The sequence below is a fragment of the Rhinolophus ferrumequinum genome (assembly GCF_004115265.2).
Source record: "Rhinolophus ferrumequinum isolate MPI-CBG mRhiFer1 chromosome 5 unlocalized genomic scaffold, mRhiFer1_v1.p scaffold_110_arrow_ctg1, whole genome shotgun sequence".
Taxonomy (NCBI): Eukaryota; Metazoa; Chordata; class Mammalia; order Chiroptera; family Rhinolophidae; genus Rhinolophus; species Rhinolophus ferrumequinum.
The window spans coordinates 9,806,642-9,827,993 of record NW_022680355.1 but is presented as its reverse complement, the minus strand read 5'-3'; the positions used below and the strand labels follow the sequence as shown (position 1 = coordinate 9,827,993).

The window sequence follows — 21,352 nt, the reverse complement described above, 5'->3', positions numbered from 1 at the left end:
GCCCTTGCCTCAGGGTACTCTTGCTTCAGCATTAGTCCAAATTCTTAATTAACATGTCACCTACATTAATTTTTAAAAACCTCTGAGCCTCAGTTTCCTCATCTGTAAAATTAGAATTATAGGTATTTTCGAGGACTGTTTTGAGGATTAAATACACTTTTATATATACATATTTATATACATATTTATATACACACACATACATATATGACACAATGAAAGGGCAGGCATCCCATAAATGTACTTATTATAATTAACAGTACTCAAATCATTTTAATACAGTAGTATAGATGTTAAAATGGGAAATTTTATGTTATCTAAAAAAAATTTTGAAAAAGAGCATGTGCAAATAAATGCGTGGAGACATGAAACACCATGGTAGAATCATGGAAGGCAAGTGGTTGGGTATTGTAGAATGAGAAGGAATTTAGATTTAGAAAGCCATACATATAAGGTGGCCTTTAGTCCAGAGATTAAGAAGAGTCACTGAAGAATATTAAGCAGGCAAACCAAATACTTGTGGAGGACCTTTATCCCCAGGACCACACTTTGAAAATGACTGCATTAGACAAACATATTTTTAAAGGTAGCAAATGAAGGTGATTTACAGACGAGCATGAAAACAAAGCCCATAAGCAAGCTGGCTTAAATTCTAAGTTTGTAAATTCTGGGCTTTAATAGAACTAGAATTTTAATGGTACCAAGCCTGTAGAGGCAGTTATCCATTCTCCTATTTCTGGATGTAAATACAGAATCAACTCTATAGCATTTCTTCCAGGTGATCATAGAATTGTAGGCACCAGCAGGAAAAACTGATTTTGCATGCATGAACAGAGACTGTACTGACAAGCCTATAGTAAAATATATTGAAATAATTACATAATCGAGATTAGGTCATGGCTTTACTTCATTACAATAATTAGGGTAAGATAATAGAAAGTATTGCTGAGGAACAGCTCTCTTTCCTAAGCAGCTATAAAAATAAAGTGGGTATCATATTTTTAGAATAGTATAAAGATACTCCTTTCTAGAGACAGAGCATAAACTAAAAGTTTCTTAGAGTCTTCTCCAGACTTACGAGTCCTTGAGTTTTTTTTATCTCATTGAAATTGGTTCTGACCTATCTAACATTTCCCCCTTTACACACTTTTCTACTTCATGTACAATAATTGCTCTAAATCTCCATTTACGATTGTTTTTTCCCTCAATCCTTCTGTTTTCATTCTTTTAATGCTAATTCCAGCCCCTATTCTTATCCGTGTTTCACCAGTTACATTCACTGTTCTCTACACCTTTACATGAGTTTATATTTTGAAATACAAAAAAATAAATAATTTTACACATTCTTATGCATTATAAAGACAATAGTAACCTAAACTATGAATAAGCTGAAAGAGGGAAAAAACACAATGACTTCAAATGACAAAAAATGACTTCCAATGACAAAAAAAAAAATGAAAGAGACCCTTGCACGTTACTTTGAGGGCAAATCATTTAAGTCATTTCAATACTTTATGCTCTGCTTGTATCATCAACCTCCCACTTGTTCTCTCTCCATCTATAAGCCTTGGGGAGGGAAAAACAATGATAAATTGAAACTTGTCCTGCATGAATACACATAAATGACTTGGTAAAAAATACAAAAAAAAAAAAAGAAGGTGGTAAATAAATCTTTTCTCTTAGGGAAAAAAATAGCTATCAAGGAGTAGAGTTTAACTCTTGCATAATACAGTCAGTGAGAGCTTTCTAAATCAGCCAAGGGCTGTAACTAAGCAACATGATTCTCCACTGTGCTCAAAAAGGGGGCTGCCAAGCGTCGGTAGCCTCATTTCTCACTGAAAGCTTTGACAAGTTTCCACCATATTTTATATAATTGTAGCAGAGGGAGTGCCAGATTAGATCTGATTTGCTGTCATAATGGGATTTTTTCCCACATAAGCTAATGATGCAAAGCTATATTTAACCCCAAAGAAATCACCCTCAGGCACTCACTGTATATTCTGATTGCTTCTCATATCTAGAATAGGACAAGCAGCAATTTTTCTGCTACTGAATGTGACAAAAGCAAAGGTTTAATAGGTAGAGACTTTTTTCCTGATTGGCTCCATTATAAATTTAGCTACATATTCCAAATCTGTTCACTAGCTTCATATTTCATTAGAAGTTCTGTCCCTGAAATGACAAGATCAAGAAAGTCTGATATTTTGAGTTGATATTCATTGGTGTATGCGAGTCCTTTTGACACAGCCTACTCTAGCCCAGCTGCATGCTGATTTCCCACCTTTAAACTCAGCCCCACTCCAACCTTATGTCACAGAGAAGTTAGGCAGCATTTCAGTTGTTCTGTCATCAGCAATGGTTAGCGTCTAAAATGTATTTATATATTATCATAACCACAGAGGATCCCCTTGGTATCCCTATATGCAGTGATCCTCCATTCTCAACTTTGATTCCCATGTCTGATTTGTATTCTAATTCCCTGCTGGGAACGGGTCCTTTCCCTTAACACCTGCCCTATTACCTGATGTCCAGACAATGTATACAGCCCTCACCAACCTCTGTCAAAGGAAACGGATCTTATCCCTTGAGTCCTATTTCAAATTGGACATTCCTACCATTCCAACTCACTGCCGTACATTGAAACAAGAGTACCACTACTGGCAAGAAACTTCTGCTGCTGCTACGCACACACCTGCAAGATGGAACCTACTGTATATTGATCCTAATCCAAATTTGTATGTGAGCTTGCCACACTCTCTTGGGAATTTGTTTTTGCCATCTGAAAGGGAGATCAGTTCTTCTTGTTTGGTCTACACCTAATTTCCCACATAAGTAAGATTCTAGCATGCCTTTTGACTGAGCTCCCATGGGCAGAACCACAACAAGACTAACAATATTATCCCATGGGCCACTACCAGTGATTCTCTGTCCTATCAACCATTTATCACCTATACTACCTTCCTATAGTTTAAAATCCTGAACCACTATTTGCTAGTTTTATGACCTTAGTCAAGTTACTTAAAACCACTCTAAGTCTTACTTTCCTCATCTAGAAAATAGAAATGACAAGGGCAATTAAGTATTAAATGAATATGCCTTGTTTATTATTATTGAATAATAATTTTCTTATACAGAGATTAAAAAACAAACTGGTATCAATGGCACACTTCGCTCTTGGGGATTTCACAGACTCTTTAGACTTGGGCTAAAGAAAACTTAACTACTAGCAAATATTATCAAAAGTGCTTTTACCTATACCACTCACATGGAATAAATCTTATACGGGTTTTTTAAATTTTTTTAAACATTCTATGCAATGCACAAAGTTGATAAAGTACAAAGTTATAAATCGAGAAAATAGTTTTATAGCTCAGATAGATGATGATAGATAGATAGATAGATAGATAGATAGATAGATAGATAGATATACATGCTAAAGATAGAGTTTATTCACCTTAGACAAACAGGTAGTGCTCTCCTTTTACATTCTAATTCAAACCCTTCAAAGGGCCCAATACTACATCAACAGGTTCAAGAAAGTTGGTGATATAATCTAGTGACATGGCATGTATACAAAGGAGTGTCATTCAGGAACAGATAACCAAATACCATGACCTTCTCATAGCTGAAAAATGGGTTTATCTCCTACTATAAGATATATGATTTCTTTATAAGCAAGAGAAACAAATTACAGAAAAAAATTAATGATACTCCCTTGTATTGCCCCCTTTCTGGCTCAGATTATCCCAGATTTGCAATTGCGTGTCCTCTAAACACATTTTGGCTTTTTCTTCTCCCCTGTATTGCCTCCTTTCTGGCTCAGATTATCTCAGATTTGCAATCGCATGTCATCTAAACACTTTTTGGCTTTTCTTTCTCATTTCCATCCAAATTAATTAGTCCTGCATCACTATCCCCGAAGTGCTTAATGAGTAACTGGAAGTCAAATCCCAGAGGCTAGCTTGAATGAAGGTGGCAATGATAAATAATAGCTTGCTTTATCATCATTATAGAGAAAAATCAGAAAATCTCAGGTTTGGCAGGCACACCCACATACAATGTGAGAATTCAAGGTATTGCATTTGCAAGGACAGTAAGTGTTGCTTTTAGATGGAAACACCTTTTTGTGGATCCCTTTACAGTATACTAGAAGTATAAAATCTTAGGGTTGCAGAGAAATTTATAGTCAATGTTGCATGAAGTTTTTAGGAGGCCTGCAAAATTCTGTCAAGTGGTACCTTTCACTGTTGAAAATACCAAAGCCTATAGTATCCTCACTAAGTGGTCATCCTGGCAATGTGTGATTGAACAAATTTGACATTCAAATTTACAATATACATTCTTGGTTAAAAATATGCATTCTCAATTTTTGAACAATTCTGATTGTTAATAAGTTCCACTTACATTGAGCTAAACAGAGCCTTCTGTATTTCTTGTTGGTTTACTGATAAGTCACAACAGCCCCTGAGTCCTTTCAGACAAAGTATAAATATCCATACAATAGCTATTTTCATATTGGAAGGCAGTTGTCAGATCATCCATGAGTCTTCTCTTCCCTGGAAAATCTTCACGATTTCTTTGATTTTTCAAAAAACAAGTTTCAAAGTTCTTACCGTGTTTCCCCAAAAATAAGACCTAGCAGGACCATCAGCTCTAATGTGTCTTTTGGAGAAAAAATTAATATAAGACCCAGTCTTATTTTAATATAAGACTGGGTATAATATAATATAATATAATATAATATAATATAATATAACAGACTGCGTCTTACATTATTTTTTGTTCCAAAAGACGCATTATAGCTGATGGTCCGGCTAGGTTTTATTTTGGGGGAAACATGGTAGTAATACTATTTTTTCTCTTCTGAATGGGTTTCCGTTTCTACGAGGTGTGATCACAAAATACAGTGAATGTTTAAATTTTTAAACGTTTATTACAGGAAAAGACACACTGCCATTAATCCCCCTCGCTTCAAACATACTTATCCCATCATTCTTGCCAATTTCTGAAGCAGTTCTGGAAGTCCTCTTTCATAAGTGTCGTTAGTTGTGTTGTTTTGGCTGCCTTCATGACCTGAATCAATTCAAAATGTTTATCTTTCGTGGTCATTTTGACTGGAAAAGAGCCAGAAGTTGCATGGTGCCCGATCCAGTGAATAAGGTGGATGAGGACACACCATAATGTTTTTATTTGACAGAAATTGCCATATCAAAGGTGATGTGTAACATAGACCATCGTCATGATGGAGGATGAAACCATTTGCCCATTTTGTGTTAATGCACTGTTCGTGATCCATGATTTACAGCACACTTTAAGACACACCTTCTCTCAACTCGAGCTCACACCCGACTGACTGTACCAAACAAGTTGATACTTGTCACACACTATTACTAAGGTTCAATGTGCCACTTCCGATATTGAAGATCCCTGCCTTTCCGTTGAATAGCACTTGGCAGCAGAATTCACCATATTTTGTGATCACACCTCGTATATTGAATTTCAATTCAATATACTGAATATTTATATATATACATATATATATATTCTATATCCAATATAGAATATTAAACATAAAGAATATATTCTATATTCAATTTCTATATTCTTTGTCACTCTATTCCAGGTATTTTCTGCTAAGTTTACAATAGTGACATGTGAACCTCCCAAAATCTAGAAAAGCACCTATGACTAAGTTGGCTTTTGCGATTGCTGCTTTACAACCGTATCATACTATTGAATCATACTGAACCTTCAAGTGTTCTCCCCAATATTGTTCACATGTGCTACAACTAAACCCTATCAGTCTTCCTATGCTTGCAAAGAAAGGTTTTTTGATTCACATTCAGGGTCTTACCATTGTTCCTATTAAGGTTCATCTTGATAGACGTGTCCATTTCTCCAACTCAACAGTATCTTTTTAGTCTCTGATTTTTAACTGTTGATGAATGTGTTATTATTAATTACTTGTCTCCTGTATCATTATTCAAAGAATTGATGAACATTCTGATCAGTACAAGGCCCCAAATAAAACTCTATAACTACTACAACCTTCACTGCAAGTAAACCTCAATCCACGCAATCGCTTCCTATGGATAGCTTAGAATAGCCTTAGACTTAAACACAAATGCAGAGCCTAAGGAAACTTGAATTCCTCGCTTCACTAAGAGACATGCTAGATTTTCCCAGAAGTTACTTAATATAATGCCTATGGACTGTATCTAAAGTGACATCTGTCATAGGGCAGTATCTCATAATCTCTGCTACCCGATACCTAAAGTTAAATGTAGTTTATAATCTAAAACTCCCTGTACATTCTCACTTCTAATCCTAAATGGATTTATCTGGTTATGTTCCGTAAAAAAAAAAAAACAAGTATAAAATAGTAGTATAAAAAAATATGTTCTAGAATTAGACAAATCTGGATTCTAATTCCAGCTCTGCCAATTACCAATTGTGTGATTATGGGCAAGTTTTTCAACATCTCTGTGTTTAGCTTTCTCATCAGTAAAATGGGGACTATAAAGATTAAGTTAATGTGTGTAAAACACATAGAACACGTCTTGGCCCAAAGCAAGCGCTACTAAACAGTTCCAGTCATTGTTAAGTATTAATATTAATTAGTAGCTTTATTTATAAGATTCTGATAAAACCTTTTGAGTTGAAACAACAGAAAAAAGTGAACCCCATCCACAGTCTTTACTGTGGATTCATCTACTTCCTAGTGTAAAATCTGATTTCTTAGTTTTTGTTTGTTTGCATTAGCAATCCACCCTGTGAGTCAAAAAGGAAAAAGAAATATCTAAATATAGCAATGATCTATAACACCCTCTCAGAGATACTCTCGAGATTCTTCAAATTGACTTTCTCCATTCTCTGGTGTGTGACCTGGAAAATCTTTCCCCACACAAAGATGTTCTGATTATCTCAAAGTGAACTCTTTGTTTCTGAACTTAAAGATTACTTATGCATTGCTTTTTACAAAAAAGACAAACGTTCCAAATTTTCTGACCAGCTCCCTGATGACAACTGGTTGTCAGCAATGTCTACGCAGCAGGTATTTTCAAAAAAATATCTAAGCTCTTCCTTCAAAGTAAAAGTGACATTTTAATAATCCATAAGGAAAGCCTTTTGAAGTGAACATTTGGAAAATGGATATTTGGAAATGTTTTCAGTGATGTGTGGTTTTTGTTGCCAAAAGCTATAAATACTCACATAGCCATATAGTTTAAACTTGGAAATAAAACGTCCTAATCTGTTTGAAAATATTCCTCATGAAAGTTTGACTGAATTTTTAACCTACTCCTTTAAAATATTAAAATGCGAAGCATTCCAATTAGTTTTCAGGGACCAACTGACATCAGGTAAGATGAAAAATTGCCAGCTGTATTTCTGCAAAATTCTTTGCAAAATTGGTAGATGGAACTGACAAACGAATACTGTGATTTATCAAACACAGCCAACAATTTATTTCTTTGTCAACTGACATATCCTTGTGTGGTATATTTTCAACTAGGACAGATATTAACACTAAGTATAAAAATAAACTGAACTTAGAGACCTGTGAGTCACTGCATTATCAAGTATTAAACTAAGATTTTAAAAAATAATGCAGCAGAAGCAATTATAACATTCTCATTAAAAATATTTCAAAAATTGTGATCGATTACATTGCTCTCGTTAAAGATATACTTATTTTTATAAAATATAATCTACATAAAAATATTTCATTTTTACCTCAACCTGATTAAGTTTTCTGACTTATAATATGTAGGACATATTAGTTTAACAAAAGATACATGTACACTTTGTAGGTAAAAAATATACTGGTGGTCATATTAAAGTGTGTGTGGATACTTAAAGCATTTCTACTAATAGAATATAATAAAAACAGTTTCAAGGCCACTGTCCTAATGTTTCCTACTTCAAATAGTGATTTAAAAGTTTTTTTTTATCATGGAAACAAAGCAAAAAAATACCTTTAAAACAAAAAAATACCTTTAAATACCTTTAAAACAAAAAATACCTTTAAAACAAAAATGAGTATTAATTTATTTTAATGTTTTAAATAAACTATTATGTAAGAGAAGATTTAGTGTACTCAAAGCAAACAGGGATATGAAAATAGGTAAAGAATTATTTAAATGGATACTGACAACATGATCAAGTCCATATTGCAGTGACCTAAATCAGTTACAAAAACAGCCAGAATAATCCTGCAATCCAGTTCAAGGTTGTCGACTCCGATCTTGTTTTACTGTGCCCTTCAAAACATACCTAGATCCTGTAATGAACCACTCCCCATGAGTAATTATTTTCCTCACAAACCATTCCATGCCGTTCTAAAACGCTCCTGAGATTTTTGTCATTGGTCACATTTCACTTACCTGTTTCCAACATCAGACTCACTATCCTGGTTTAAGATACCTTGGAGGCTGAAAAATCAACAAACCACTGGAAGAATTTTTGCAATGAAAAGTTTGCTTCAATTATAACTTTGAAATTTGTCTATCTTCTAAATTTGTCTATTTATAAGGAAAAAAAACGTTAAATACTAGCAAGATAAAACCCACAGTAAACATGATGCGTGTCTCTGTTTTTAATGCTATAGACATTCATAAAGGCTGGCCTCAACACCCTACAAATATGATTCATGTGAACTGCTTCCCAAAATAAGCCAATTTATACAGTGATTCTTGGGGTCAGTAACAGATTTGTGACAAGGAACAAAAAGGAGAGCAGGTGAAAAAATGCCCTGAACAAGAGATTTTTCTTTCTATTTTCCCAAGGAGTGAAAATATCAAGAGAAGCCAGTTCTTAGTCTCCCATTTATATCAGTACAGGGAAGAAGTTGTAGGACTATTGCTAGTCTTCAGACTGAGAATGTGGTATGGAACTGATGCAGGTGCCCTGAGTGACCAGCACCAAATACAGGGCCTTACAGAAGCCCAGTCAAAAAAGGGTGACGAGTTCCATGACAGCCATGTGTAAGTGAGATGAAGCTCCAAGGGCCTGATGGGCCCAGGCCAGAACACCGAGGTCTCTAATCCCAACTCCAGTACCTGGCCAAGGAAAGGGGGCGCAGGGATCCAGAGTCTAAGTCTTACAGACATTTCAGTGTTTGATGATGTCGTTTTTTTGATCATTGAACCTCGTTCCACAACATTTTCAAATAAGACTCATTGAACTGTTGGTTGTCTTGGAGGATACATTTTTCCAGTTTTTCCTATAGGAATCAAATAAATATAATGGTCCCATATACAATCCCCACAGTTACACATTTCAAATCAGTCTTTGTTAACCAGAATAGAGGATCATATTTTATCTTGAAGTAACACCTGGAAAGTTAATAATCCTGATGCAATGAAAATGAATCACTTTCCCAAAGGGAGAAAGTAATTCTTTCAATATGACCATCTAGTCAAATAAATAGATGTGTTATAAGGAAACAAAAACTACACCAAGCTTATTAGAGGGAAGCAGTAACTGTAACAAACTGAAAAATAAATATCTCTTTGTTTCTGAACAGACTGCTTATTGAACCACCCAGGAACACGAACGAAACAAGGCGAACGAAACAAGGCTATACAGAAATGAGCACATACAGATCAATATATACAATATGACACCCATGCAGAAACAAATGCACTCTGGCTAAAAGACGAAGCTAAGTGGCTATATAAACCATTGGCATGGAGCTAATAATCAGGCTAAAGATATTCACCAAATCAGTAACTGAAATTAATATCTTTAGAAATGCCAGAATCATCCAAGGGGAAGTGGATACCCAGAAATGTTCCAAACTCTAAAAATAGAGAAAGGAGTTAAAAAGAGAACCTTAACTTCTGAGAGCTGACGAGAAAGAAACATTTCCTTGCATAACTGGGTCCCAATTATGGGGGAGTGGAGGAAGTCAGCGCCAAACAGAGGTGTATGGAGATGTGGGAGGGGCGTGGGGATATGGGGGGAGTTCCGTGGGGTACTGCGGAAGTGGGGGTCATGGGGACGTGGTAGGGATGTGTAACGGATTTAGGGGGATGTGGAGAATCACGGGGGGTTCCGGGGAGTTTCGTGGGTGGGAAGGTTGAGGGATATTGTGGTGGGGAGTATGGAGGGACAGGTGGAGGTGTGTGTGTGGAGTGTAGGGGGAGTGTGGGAAACTGGAGGTTATTTGGGGAGTGGTATGGGTATGAAAGTATGTGGGTTGTGTAGGGCAGAATCTGTGAAGGGAAATATATAATGGGCATATATACATGTATGTATAAATGCACGTGTCTGTGCACTTTTTTGTTTGTATAATGGCACAAATAAATGCTTATTGTTAATTTTCCCTCTGATTTAATATTCCTTACCTTAAAATTGCATTAGGTACAACCCTCTTTCACAAAGGGCAAAAAAATTAAAGATGTAGATTACTACATTTATGGGACTATCCCCTCTTTTAAATAAATCAAGTAGGCTTTCCTCACAGATTCATGAACTCAATGTCAGGATAGCCCAAGCATTTAAGATCAGGAACTTTATTGTCTATTTGTTTCTTAACATTTTGGGACCTCAGAAATAGATTACTGAAAATGAAATCAGGATGTCATCACATTTCCTCTCTGAAACTACAAAGGATAAGTGACAGTCTTATTTCCAGATGTATGATCTCTATGCCTTTTCCTAACCAACCATAGGCCCATGAAATATAGCATGGATAGAAGCTGAAAATTGGAAACACACACACGCAAATACACACGTTTCCTTTCCAAGTCTCTGTACACAGGTTTCTCCTTATTTTCAAAATTTTTCTACTACATTTTCTCTATTGCTTTTCTAGCAGATGGCAGTGTGTCTGAATGAATAGCATCAAGGTTTAAACAAACATCATATTCCATTAAAATATGCATAAACTGGTTGACCCCTCCGGGACTGGTTTTTCACTTCACTGCCATTTTAATTTCCAGCGCCTTATGAAGAACAGGGTCAGCCTTTGACTAAAGCCAACTTTCAGACATAATTTCACTTTCAGCCTTCTCTTAGTCTTCAAATGAACAGTATTCTGCACAAATTTCATGTCCTACTCCTTTTTCAGTTCATTTAGCAACATTCAGACCTGCACAGATTTTTTTTTTCCCAGTAAGATGCCTCTTGTTCGCTTACCCACAAAAATACACTATATCAAAAGTAATACATTTCTGAGCTTCTGATTTCAGAGGGCTTTATTTTCAAGTTCTTACCTCTGAATTGTTAAGGTGACATTTGTGAGTTCCTGAAAACCAGCCGTCACTCGAACACTGGTCAATATCCACTTTCTGAAGATTTATGTCAACTTTCATGACACCCCTTAAAAACAAAAAAAGATAAAAAGAACGAATTAATCTGATCCTTTACAGTTTCTAACCCTGTTTTCTATCCTGGAAATCAGACAAATCAGCATAAAGAACGCACTAAAAGTTTTCAAGTTGCCCACTCATATTCAACTAAAGTATACCAAGTGAAGATAAAGACCCAATAGAACAAAATCAACAAGTTTTACGTAAGTCTTAAAGGTAGGAATTCTGCATTGTTTACTGTCTTCAGCTCCACATATAATGCCTGGCACATAGTAGGTGCTCAATAAATATTTGTTGATTGACTGAACTCCAGACAGTATTTCTCTGAACATGGTAGCAAAGTTGACTCTGAAATAACACCTCCTCCAGTACCCCTTCTATTAAAATAAACCAAAACAAAGTCCTCATCTCATTTCTCTCCTTATTTTTACTCCTATGTTCCACTGTCAGGCCAGATGGGGAGAGTTGAGAGGAGGGGGCTGGATGGTCAGGGAGCGGGGGCAATATCAGAAAATAAAGACCTCTTTCCTCTGATATTCTATAGCAATGATTTAAACAGCTCTTTAGGTCTCCCAGTGTCACACACCAGAGTTTGACATCATCTACAAAAACGCTGATTAGCATTTTTCTTTTAAATCTAGCAAAAAAACACTGTATTTCACTTAGCCATTTGAGAAAAGACACTAAGAAATAGAACTCACAAATTCAGAGCCAAAAGCATAATTGCAAAGAAAGCTACAACTTGATCTAAAATATCTCCATTTTCTCCCACCAATCTCCCTACATTTTCCTAAGGTCCCTCTCTTCTATTTTTCACCACCACCAGCACCACTAGCAGCAGAAGCATCAGAAATATCTATCCTACACTGAACTGTCATACCCGCACTTTATTGAAATCAATATTCTGTGTCCTAGGCCCTGAAGCCCTAAGCTTTGTTATCGTTTTTCACAAACTTGATTGAAATATAAACACTTCATTAAAACTCACAAAAAGTAAAAACATTTTAAAGTCCCATGTCCTGAACTTAAACTATTTCCACATGTTATTATTCAATATGTACAAACATAAAGGTAGGCTCAAATTTCTCATATCATAGCTCTCACAGCTACAAAAAAAACCCCACAAAATTACAAAACAAATGTAAACAAAATTATAAAGCCAAAAATTTTAAATTAAAAAAATATTAATTTAAAAACACTAATGATTATGCTTTGCTAAACTAACTCACCTCTCAGAACAGGAATATGCTAGTTCAGCAAGCATATTTTACCATGTTATGAATCATTTCTCTCATCTCTTTTCTCCTTTTAAACTACTGTGATATCTTCTGACAGAATGGCTTAATGTCATTTTGGGCTACATTTGTAGTGAATAAATCATTTACTTTTTCAGGCTGCCTCTGTTGTTTTCTTACTAACCTACAACAAAGTACTATGCTATGTAGTGCTAACATGCTAGAGAGAGAGACAGAAAACAAATAGGGACACCAAAATCTTCCGTTAGTATTCGGTGATCCAGATAATCCAAAATATGAATAAATTAATTTTTCAGATGAACACTGAATTGAAAAATCCAAAAATTATCATAGCAAATTTGCAAATCCTTCAGAGAAGTAGACCCCAGTATGCAAAACATTACTTTTGTATACCATAATTTCAGAAAACAAACGTTCACGTAAAAAATAACTGGGTTCCAAGATAACCTAATCCCTTAACCTAGTCCACTCCTTTGCTCTTTCAACAAATGTTTAATGTCTGGTATGTACGTATCACTATAAGAGATGCTATGCATGTGAACCTCATGGGCCCTGCCTCCAAGTAACACCAAAAGGTGTAATACATTTTTTAAAGTATCAGAATGTTTTATGGAAAACGGATGCTAAATGCTGCGGAATTTGGAAAGCTATCATTTAGGGTATAGTAGGGATTCAATAAACATTTGTTGACTTGTTGACTGTCTTCACTACCAGGACTTTCAATAGATCTATGTTCCACATGGGTTATGCCAATCATGCAAGCCCATTCAGGCTGTACTTTATGCTCTTTGGAAAATAACATATTGATTCTTTCATTAAATCAATAAATACTGAGTGCCTACTATGGGCGAAAATTGTTCTTGGCCTTTGAAATACATTAGTAAGCAGGAAAAAAAATCCTGCCTTCCTGGAGCTTAACTCTAGTGTGGGATAGACAAACAATAAACAATGGCTATAATGCATAAATAAATTATGCTATACATTACAAAGTAAAAAGTGCTATGAAGAAAAAACAAACTCGAAGCAGGTAAGAGGGATGGGAATAGAACGGTAGATAAAACTCTTTTTAAAGAGTGGTCAGGATAAGCCTCACTGAAGAGAGATTTCTAACTCAATCAGCATTCAAGGTGAAATTGCAGCATATTTGTATTCACACTACTAAATTACCAGTCATCTTCTTCAGTGACATAAGCTTTCCCACTGGACTATTATTGTCCACAATATTTTGGTTTTCTTCCATGGACATCTTATTTGGAAGATGTAAGTAGTAAACTAATAAAAATATGCACTTCTATTTGTTCCACAATTGTGAGTAATAATGAGGTCAAGTTCTCCTCAAATATACTGCTACACTGAAAGAGTTTATTTGCAAAATAGTGGAAATCTCACAATCTTCCAGCTCTCCGCTCAGGGACATGGCTAATTTGGGATTCCAGAAGGCTGCAATTACTCTGTTCCCAACCCTGAGAAAACTGGCTTAAGAAATTGGTATCTTGATCACTGAGAGTTTTCCCTCTTAACTCCAGGTTCATGTATGGGAACCAAAAAGTTACTGCAGATTTTAAACTCAGCTCACGAAGCTTTCCGGCTGCAAAACTACCCAAGGTAATGAGGCGTGCGTTTACCAGCTGGGAAATCAACGCTGACTCACCCTCATTAGCTCCCCTGCCTTGGCGTGAAGACCTACAAAGCCCTCAGGAAGGTACATTGACTTCCGATGGAGAAACTGGAAGTTTGGACGATTAAGTGGGATGACGATGTTTCCTTTGTGGGGAGAAGTATCCCGCCGAAAGCAATGCAGAAACTCAAACCCACACGTACCTCCATGAGTGGCTGACGGTTATGCCAGTTTGAGCCCCCCAGGGCACCTGTGCACTTGCATCCCCTGAAAGTGCGCCTTGAGACGGAAGTGCTGCTCCCACATCCGGTGAGCAGGTGCCATTGGAAGACTCCAAGGGTGAGGAAGTCATTGCTGTTTCAAGGGACCGAGGACAGGAAAGCAAAGGCCAAAAACAGCCTGGTAAGTGGCCTCCAGAGAATGGAAAATATAGTGTTTCCCCAAAAAATAAGACCTAGCCGGACAATCGGCTCTAATGCGTCTTTTGGAGCAAAAATTAATATAAGATCCGGTCTTATTTTAGTATAAGACCGAGTCTTATATAAGACTGGATATAATATAATATAATATGATATGATGTGATGTGATGTGATGTAATATATAATGTAATAATATAATATAATACAAGGCCTAATATAATATAATATACTCGGTCCTATATTAATTTTTGCTCCAAAAAACGCATTAGAGATGATTGTCTGGCTAGGTCTTATTTTCTGGGAAACAAAGTAGCAAATAATATCCTCCAAACACCTGGGTGCTTAGCTGAGCTGCAGACCAGCATTTTCCTCTGTCTCTCTGACACTTGAAATGCAAAATGCCCAAAACAGGGTTCACCCTCTGCTCAAATTTGCAATTCCACTAATGTTCTCTCTCCATAAATGGGCTTCCATCCTCCCAATTATCCAAGTTGAGAACTTGTTTGTTACAAAACTCACCTCCCATCAAAACATTTGCCAAGTTCCCTAGTTGTATTCCCAGTATGTTTCTTGTATTTTGACTCTTTCCCTCTGTATCTGCTACCATTGCCTTGGTTCATGCCTTCGTCTCTAATGAGGCTAAAAAATTTTAATAATAGCTTATTAATTTGTCTAGCATTTCCTCAGGTAAAGATTCTGGTTTTTAGGTCCTGAAGCTTACACGATTTAGGGTCCTTTAAGAAGCAAATACAAAATCATGACTACACATTACTATCACAATATGACCTTTGGCCCTACATCTTTGTGTTATAATTGCTGGATGGTTAGTAAGATTATTACTAGAAGCCATTTCTATACCAGGATACCTATGCACAGAAGTAACTATAAACTACTTTGATATTCATTACTAAGCACAGACTAAATGATCCTGAACTTCCCCTTAGCTAGTTTCCAAAATGCCCACAGCCTATATAAAGTGTAAAAGAGGCAACTTATAGTAGAAAGAGATCACTGCAGTTAAAATAGGTTCCTTCTGCGTTTTACAAGAAACAGTTGACCACAGAACTGATTGTTAGTGCCCTTTTTAGGACTCTAGAAAGATCCCAAGCAAGCAAGGTCCCTAGAGCTTAAGCATCATACAACGCTGTCTTCGAAACATGGAATCTGATCCTGACAATTCCCTGCTCAAAACCAAGATTTCCCACTTGCATAAAGAATAAAAATCCAAGCTCCTTGGTATAACACTATGTTCAGGTCCCTCCTTCTTCAAATTTTTCCAAGCACTCTTCTGCATACATTCTTTGTTCCAGACCATTCAGAATCACATGTGGGTCCTAAAGAATTTGCTATCTCACAAAACTACTCCTTTACAGATGCCTTTATACCCTAAACTGTGCTTTGTCTATTATAATTCCTACCTAACTCCTTTGTAAAGCCTTCTATGAACTCCACGTCTGATTTAGAAGCCACTTCCCTATTCTCCCCATCATACAGTGCTTAGCTTCTTCATATCACTTAGTACACTATATTATAATATTTTACTTTTAATTATTTTTCCCACCAGACTAAAATTCCATGGCCCGTGTCTTTACATTTTCCCTTAGCCCTTATATCAGCCTATTCCCATCATTAACTTTGAATAAACTGCAGATGGTAAAGAGAAGCAAGGAGCAGCTAAACTAACAATGACAGAGGAAGAGGGAGGGACAGAAGTAGGGGAGGGAGAGGAAGAGGTTGACTGGGTGAGAATATCCAAGTAACAGAAAACTATCATGAACTGCTATGGATGCATGGATGGAAAGAAAGACTGGATAGTTTGAAGGTATGTTTTGAGAGTCTACTTTTGCTTCTTCCCCATGTTACCTTGGACAATAATTTCCTGCTCCATCACTACAAAAAATTGACAGTAACAGCACATATAGTTAATATTGATGGGCTATGAGGGCAGAAGTTATCCTGAAATAAAGAGTTGATAAAAACAGATGCTGGTAGAACAGCTGCCATCAGTCATTTTCTCCAGACAGTAGATAACTAGAACAGAATCTGGTGCCTAGAAGTGGGTTGCTGACATACCAAAAGCCTAAAACATGTGACACTGGCTTTGGGAGTCAGCAGAGATAGAAGCTGGTAGAGCCTCAAAGAGATGGTTAAGAAAAGTGGGACTATGTTGGTGAGTCTTACAGGACAATGAGGAAAATGGTTTTGGAGGAAGAAGAAAAAGGGACCTTTGTTACATAGTAGGTAGAAAATTTGGCAACTCTGTCACCTGTGAACAAATGAATTTGTGGATCAGGCTAAGGAAGTTTCTAGGCCAGGGGTGTCCAAACTGCGGCCCGCGGGCCAACTGCGGCCCACAATCCATTTTTAATTGGCCCGCAGCAAATTCCAAAAATATATTTAGTTTACTTAAATAAACCAGGTGAGGCAATTCGTACTTCACCTCGAGTGAGTGGCCGGGCTGTTTGTGTATTTCACCGCATATGGCCCTTGGTAAAAAAGGTTGAAAAAAGTTTGGACACCCCTGTTCTAGGCAAAATGCAGAGAGTACTACCTGGCTTTTTCTAGCAGAGGATGATAGAATATAAAAAGGGAAACATGAGCTACAGAAGGATCTACTTAGTTCTGTTTTTGGCTTTTTAAATAATTGTGGTAAAATACTGTATACATAACAAAAAAATGTATCATGTTAATCATTTTTAAGTGTATAGTTCAATAGTGTTAACTATAATCATACTGTTGTGCAATCAATCCCCAGGACTCTTTTCGTCTTGCAAAATTACAATTCTGCACCTATTAAACAACAATTTCCCACTCCCCACTCTGCCCAGCTTCTGGATTACAACCACCATTCCAATTTCTACCTCTAAGAATTTGACTACTCTAGGTATTACATATAAGTGGAATCATATAATATTTACCTTTTTGTGGTTGGCTTATTTCACTCAGTATAATGTCCTCAAGGTTTATCCATGTTGGTAGCATATGTCAAAATTTCCTTTCTTTTTAATGGAATAATATTACAGTGTGTGCGTGCATGTGTATACATGAGGTGAGATCAAATAAATATGGTGAATGTTTAAATTTTAAAAATTATTACAGTAAAAGACACCTTGCCATTAATCCCCCTCAAAATACTACCCCCTTGCTTTGAACACACTTATCCCATAATTCTTGCCACTTTCTGAAGCAGTTCTGGATGTCCTTTCGTGAGTGTCTTTAGTTGCGCTGTCATGGCTGCCTCAATGTCTTGAATCAATTCAAAATGTTTACCTTTCATGGTCATTTTGACTTTGAGGAAGAACCAGAAGTTGCACCATGCCAGGTCCGGTGAATAAGATAGGTGAGGATATACCATAATGTTTTTATTTGACAGAAATTGCAGTACCAGAAGTGATGTGTGACACAGAGCCTTTCCTGTGTGTGTGTGTGTGTGTGTGTGTGTGTGTGCGCGCCATATTTTGTTTATTCATTCATTTATTGATAGACACTGAGTTGATTCCACTTTTTGGCTATTGTGAATAATACTGCTATGAAGCTGCTTAGTTTTGATAAAATTTAGAGGAAATATTAAAGAGCCAAGATTTGAAATACAACTGTTGCACATCTCCAGTCTCTTCTAGCAATGGATTCTCAGAATATGAAATGGCTTCATGGCAAAGAGCTACCTCAGGGTGGGTATGTAAAACCCTTTGTTAAGACCTCAGAAAAATCTAAGGCAGTGTCTCATAGAACCTTTTAGCTACACTAAAGGATTTAAAATGGTTTTATGGTTATATCTCATAGACCCTCTCTGTTAAACAATAAGGATTCTAAGACACTCAAAATAGCCACAGAGCCCAACATAGGAAGCTAGCTATCTTAAAGAGATTTGCAAATGTGGCTTCTGTCTAATAGAATGAAATTAAGTATGACTCATAGAAAACCCACAACATTTTTCAGTGAATAGCATAGGTAGGAGCTCTTCATTTGACAGATAATTAACTTTCTGTTTTAACATGTACAGAATATTTACCAAATATTTACCAAAAGTAAACCAGAGACTATATTTCAGAGTGAATGTCAGATGCCAAAGGATCAATGTCATACACACTGTCCTTCAGTCATAATGCATTAAATTATAAATTAAGTTACTTAAAAGAATAGCTTAAATACATCTCATGTTTGGAAAATGAAAACAAATTCCTAAGTAACCTAACTTTGAAAACAAATTTCTAAGTAAAAGAAATCAATAATTACTTAAAATTGAATGGCAGTGAAAACACTATAAGTGAAAAAAATATTTTAGAACATAGATAAAATAAAATTAGAAGGAAACTTTGTTGCATTAAATACTGTATATTTATCAGGAAACAAGATTTTTTAAAAGCTGAAATAATGTAATTCAAGAAAGTGGAAGCAAGGAAGCCCCAGAGAAAATAAAGATTCAGAATGAAAGAATAACAAAGATAGAGACAGGAGTCAGTGAAATGAAGAACAACAAAATTATGGAGAAAAAAAACAAAACCAAAAACTAGTTCTTTGCCAGCACACCTCGCACCCATACCATGCTTTCTTTTCTTTTCTTTTCTTTTCTTTTTAATTTATTGGGGTGACAATTGTTACTGAAATTACATAGATTTCAGGTGTACAATTCTGTATTACATCATCTATAAATCCCATTATGTGTTCACCACCCAGAGTCAGTTCTCCTTCCTTCACCATTCGCCGTAAAATACAGAAGGGTTCCTTAGAGAAATGAATGATCATAGGCCTGAGGCAGGGCAAAAAGATACACCTAAAGCATCATCAGAAAATAAGGACAAAGGCATTTCAAAGGACACAGGAGCCAATTTAAGAGACTTCGGAATTGCCAAAGTTGGAAAATTTAAGCAACAAAATAAATAATGATTTGCATTTCCCTAATAGCTAGTGAAGTTAGGCATTTTTTCATAAATCTGTTGGCCATTTGTATGTCTTCTTGGGAGAAGTTTCTGTTCATGTCCTCTGCCCATTTTTTAATTGGACTGTCTTTTTGTTGAGTTGTATGAGTTCCTTATATATTTTGGATATTAGCCCAACAACATGGATGGATCTTGAGATCATTATACTGAGCGAAATAAGTCAGACAGAAAACGCTGAGACCCATGACCTCACTCATATGTGGGATATAAAACTGAAAGAAACAAAGGAACAAGACAAACAAATAAACAAACAAAAACTCAGACACAGACAACAGTTTAGTGGTTACCAGAGGGTAAGGATGAGGATGGTAGAAGAGGGTAAAGAGAGTCAAATATATGGTGATGGAAGGAGAACTGACTCTGGGTGGCGAGCACACAATGTGATATATACATGATATATTATAGAATTGTACACTTGAAACCTATGTAATTTTACTAACCATTGTCACCCCAATACATTTAATTAAAAAAATAAATAACTAAATAATGATAACTTTGTAATTTCAACCCAAAAAATAAATATCCATAAGACCATACTCATATAAATAAATAATTAAATAAATAAATGAGAAAGAAAGGAAGGAAGAATTCCAATTGATAAATTTAGAAGGAATGAAGAAAATAGAAAAATCATTATAATATGTTATATTAGTAATTGTTGCAGGCAAGACAGCTGATAAATTCTAAAATTAGTGAGAAAAATTTTAAGGAGAAATAGAATATTTGAATAACCTCAAAGCATCTCCCTGAAAACATTTATTCATTACTGTAGTAGATTAACATACGCTCGTAGTATATCCAAATTCTTTAATACTCCTATCTCCAGGAAGAAGTTACTTCACCTCCCTTTGAGTGTGGGCTTAACTAAGTGATTCACTTAGAATAAAGTATGGAAAGGGAAACATAGTAACATTAGAGTGGAGAAACCTGGCCAACACTGCATTAGCCAAGTGATCCAGGTTAACATCAGTAATCAAACATATTGATACTAGGTACTCTGTGATATGATGCAATGAGAAGGGCAGTTCCCCTCTATTGTATTCTTCCCAAAAGTCCATAACCTCAGTCTAATCATGAGAAACCATCAGACAAATTCAAATGGAGAGACATGCAACAAAATAACTTATCAGCACTCTTGAAAAGTGTCAACAGATAGTTGACAACATAAGAGAGTATATCTTATTACATTTATTGGGGTGACATTGGTTAATAAAATTATATAGGTTTCAAGTGTACAATTCTATAATATATAATCTCTATATGCATTGTGAGTTCATCACCAAAAGTAAAATCTTCTTCATCACCATATATTTGAGCCCCTTAACCCTGTTCCACCTCCCCTCTCCCCTGCCCCCTACCCCTTTACCCCCTGGTAACCACTAAACAGTTCTCTGTGAGTTTTTGTTTTTTTGTTTGTTTTTCTTGCTGTTTATTGCTTTCCTTCTGCAGCCTCTTTGCTTGGCTTATAGATGACCATTTTCTCTTTGTGTATTCACATGGTCTTCCCTTTGCACGTGTCTGTGTCTTAATTTCTTCTTCTTACAAGGACACCAGTCATATTGAATCAGGTCCCATCCTACTGACCTAATTTTAACTTAATTACCACTTCAAAGATCCTATCACTAAATACAGTCACATTATAAGGTTCTAGGGGTTAGGACTTCAACATAGAGTTTTGGGGAAACACAAGTCAGCCTATAACATGGTATCCTGTTTTGGATCCCAGAAGTAACACTGGTCATTAGTGGAAACCTGAATAAAATTTGTAGTTTAGATAATAGTGTTATACATTAGTACAACAAAT

At 36.0% G+C, this 21,352-nt stretch overlaps 1 protein-coding gene across 1 annotated transcript in view; it reads right to left on the bottom strand.

Annotated features, from left to right (window-relative positions):
- GPR158 (G protein-coupled receptor 158) overlaps positions 1–21,352 on the bottom strand; it is a 394,094-nt gene that overhangs the window by 341,413 nt on the left and 31,329 nt on the right. The window contains exon 2 of the mRNA XM_033100781.1: positions 11,220–11,325. Within this exon, the coding sequence (XP_032956672.1) occupies positions 11,220–11,325 (106 nt within the window). The remainder of the gene's footprint in view (positions 1–11,219; positions 11,326–21,352) is intronic.